Below are 1364 nucleotides of genomic sequence, written 5' to 3'. Positions count from 1 at the left end.
CACACACACACACAAAGAAATTCAGACACAATCAGGGCTTTAGTGGATTTGAAGTCACATGTGATCTGAGTAATGTTTTTGTTCCAGACGTTCACTGTGCAGCACCTCACAGCATTGTGTGAAAGTATACACACATCACACAAACATCCAAACAATGTACACTTTGTGATTTTTCTACTTTGTCCTTTGACGTACAGCATGCCAGAGTTTGATTTACTCCGACATGTGAGAGCACACTCATTCTGGTGTGTGGCCTTGGTGCTAAATCAACAGACACTTTTTATTTTAGTCTCTATAAAAGTCCTCCAGAGGCTTTACATGTGGAGCTTGCTCCTAAATCCATACATGTTCCTAAATAGAGGCAGCAGACAGGCAGACGGCAGATCGGAACCGGACAGTAACTTATACCACTTCCTCTTGAACCTTTGACCGCAGAGGGACATGATTAAGAAGAGGATATACTAGTCTGTGTCTTTTTTTCCCCCCTCCTCGTTCATCGCCACCGATTTCATTAGTAGGACTGACACATTTATACGGCATCAAAATCAAATACCTACCTGACAGTGGCTCAGGTCTGCAAACATTACTAGTGCATGCAATTCATGCTTGCTGAATGGTACCTGCAAAACTGACGTTTATCCATCGTTATGCAAGCATGTGCAGCATGAGATGCTTCTGTTCTGCTTAATGCTGATGAAAATACAGAAGAGGAATATTTCGCAAGAGAGAGAGAGAGAAAGAGAGCGAGCTTTGGAGCCCAGAGCTTTATCTAATTTGGAAACGTAGTGGTAATTCTTTGGATTCCTTTTGGTTGATGTCTAGTATGTGATGGATATAGTGTGTAACAATTAAACAAAGTTGAGCTTCTCCTTCTGCTGAGTCAAATGACAAACACTAAGCTGCATCTATGCCTGAGACAGCTGATCTTTTGCTCTGTTTATCCTCCAACCTTTAGATACTAATGGACTCACCCAACATACTGTATGACATTTCTGCTTTATACAACCAGAATGTTTACAGTTCCCTAAAGAGCAGTTATTGACTTACCTCAGCAAGCTGAAGGATTTCAGGATGTAATTCGGGGTCAGCCTTTATGGGGATTCCTCCTGTGTCAGTATCAGGTCCATGTTTCTTCATCCTGCCAGTGCTTGTGCTGTGAATGCACCCCATACTTCCTCTTTTGCCTCGTACGTCTAATATTCCTCAACTCTTATCCGCTCCTTCCAGACAAGTGTTTTACTCCAGAGGGTCCCTCTTGTTTTCCTCCTCTCAGCGCTTCATGTTTTGAAGGGCCTCCTTATGTTTCTGCGACAGCTAATGTCTTCTTCTCCAACATGCTCCTTCTTCCCCTGGTGACTCCTCAC

At 43.0% G+C, this 1364-nt stretch overlaps 1 protein-coding gene across 1 annotated transcript in view; it reads right to left on the bottom strand.

The window, feature by feature from the left end:
- The window catches only part of LOC118327952 (tensin-2-like), a 27837-nt gene extending 26479 nt beyond the window's left edge, over nucleotides 1-1358 (bottom strand). Inside the window, exon 1 of the mRNA XM_035661497.1 lies at nucleotides 1048-1358. Within this exon, the coding sequence (XP_035517390.1) occupies nucleotides 1048-1170 (123 nt within the window). The 5' untranslated portion in view covers nucleotides 1171-1358. The remainder of the gene's footprint in view (nucleotides 1-1047) is intronic.
- Nucleotides 1359-1364: the final 6 nt, after the last annotated feature.

Source organism: Morone saxatilis, unplaced genomic scaffold, assembly GCF_004916995.1.
Source record: "Morone saxatilis isolate NCDOM2014 unplaced genomic scaffold, NCSU_SB_2.0 Contig18, whole genome shotgun sequence".
In the NCBI taxonomy this organism is placed as follows: Eukaryota; Metazoa; Chordata; class Actinopteri; family Moronidae; genus Morone; species Morone saxatilis.
The sequence above is the reverse complement of the archived record's forward strand: the minus strand, read 5'-3'. Positions and strand labels throughout refer to the sequence as shown.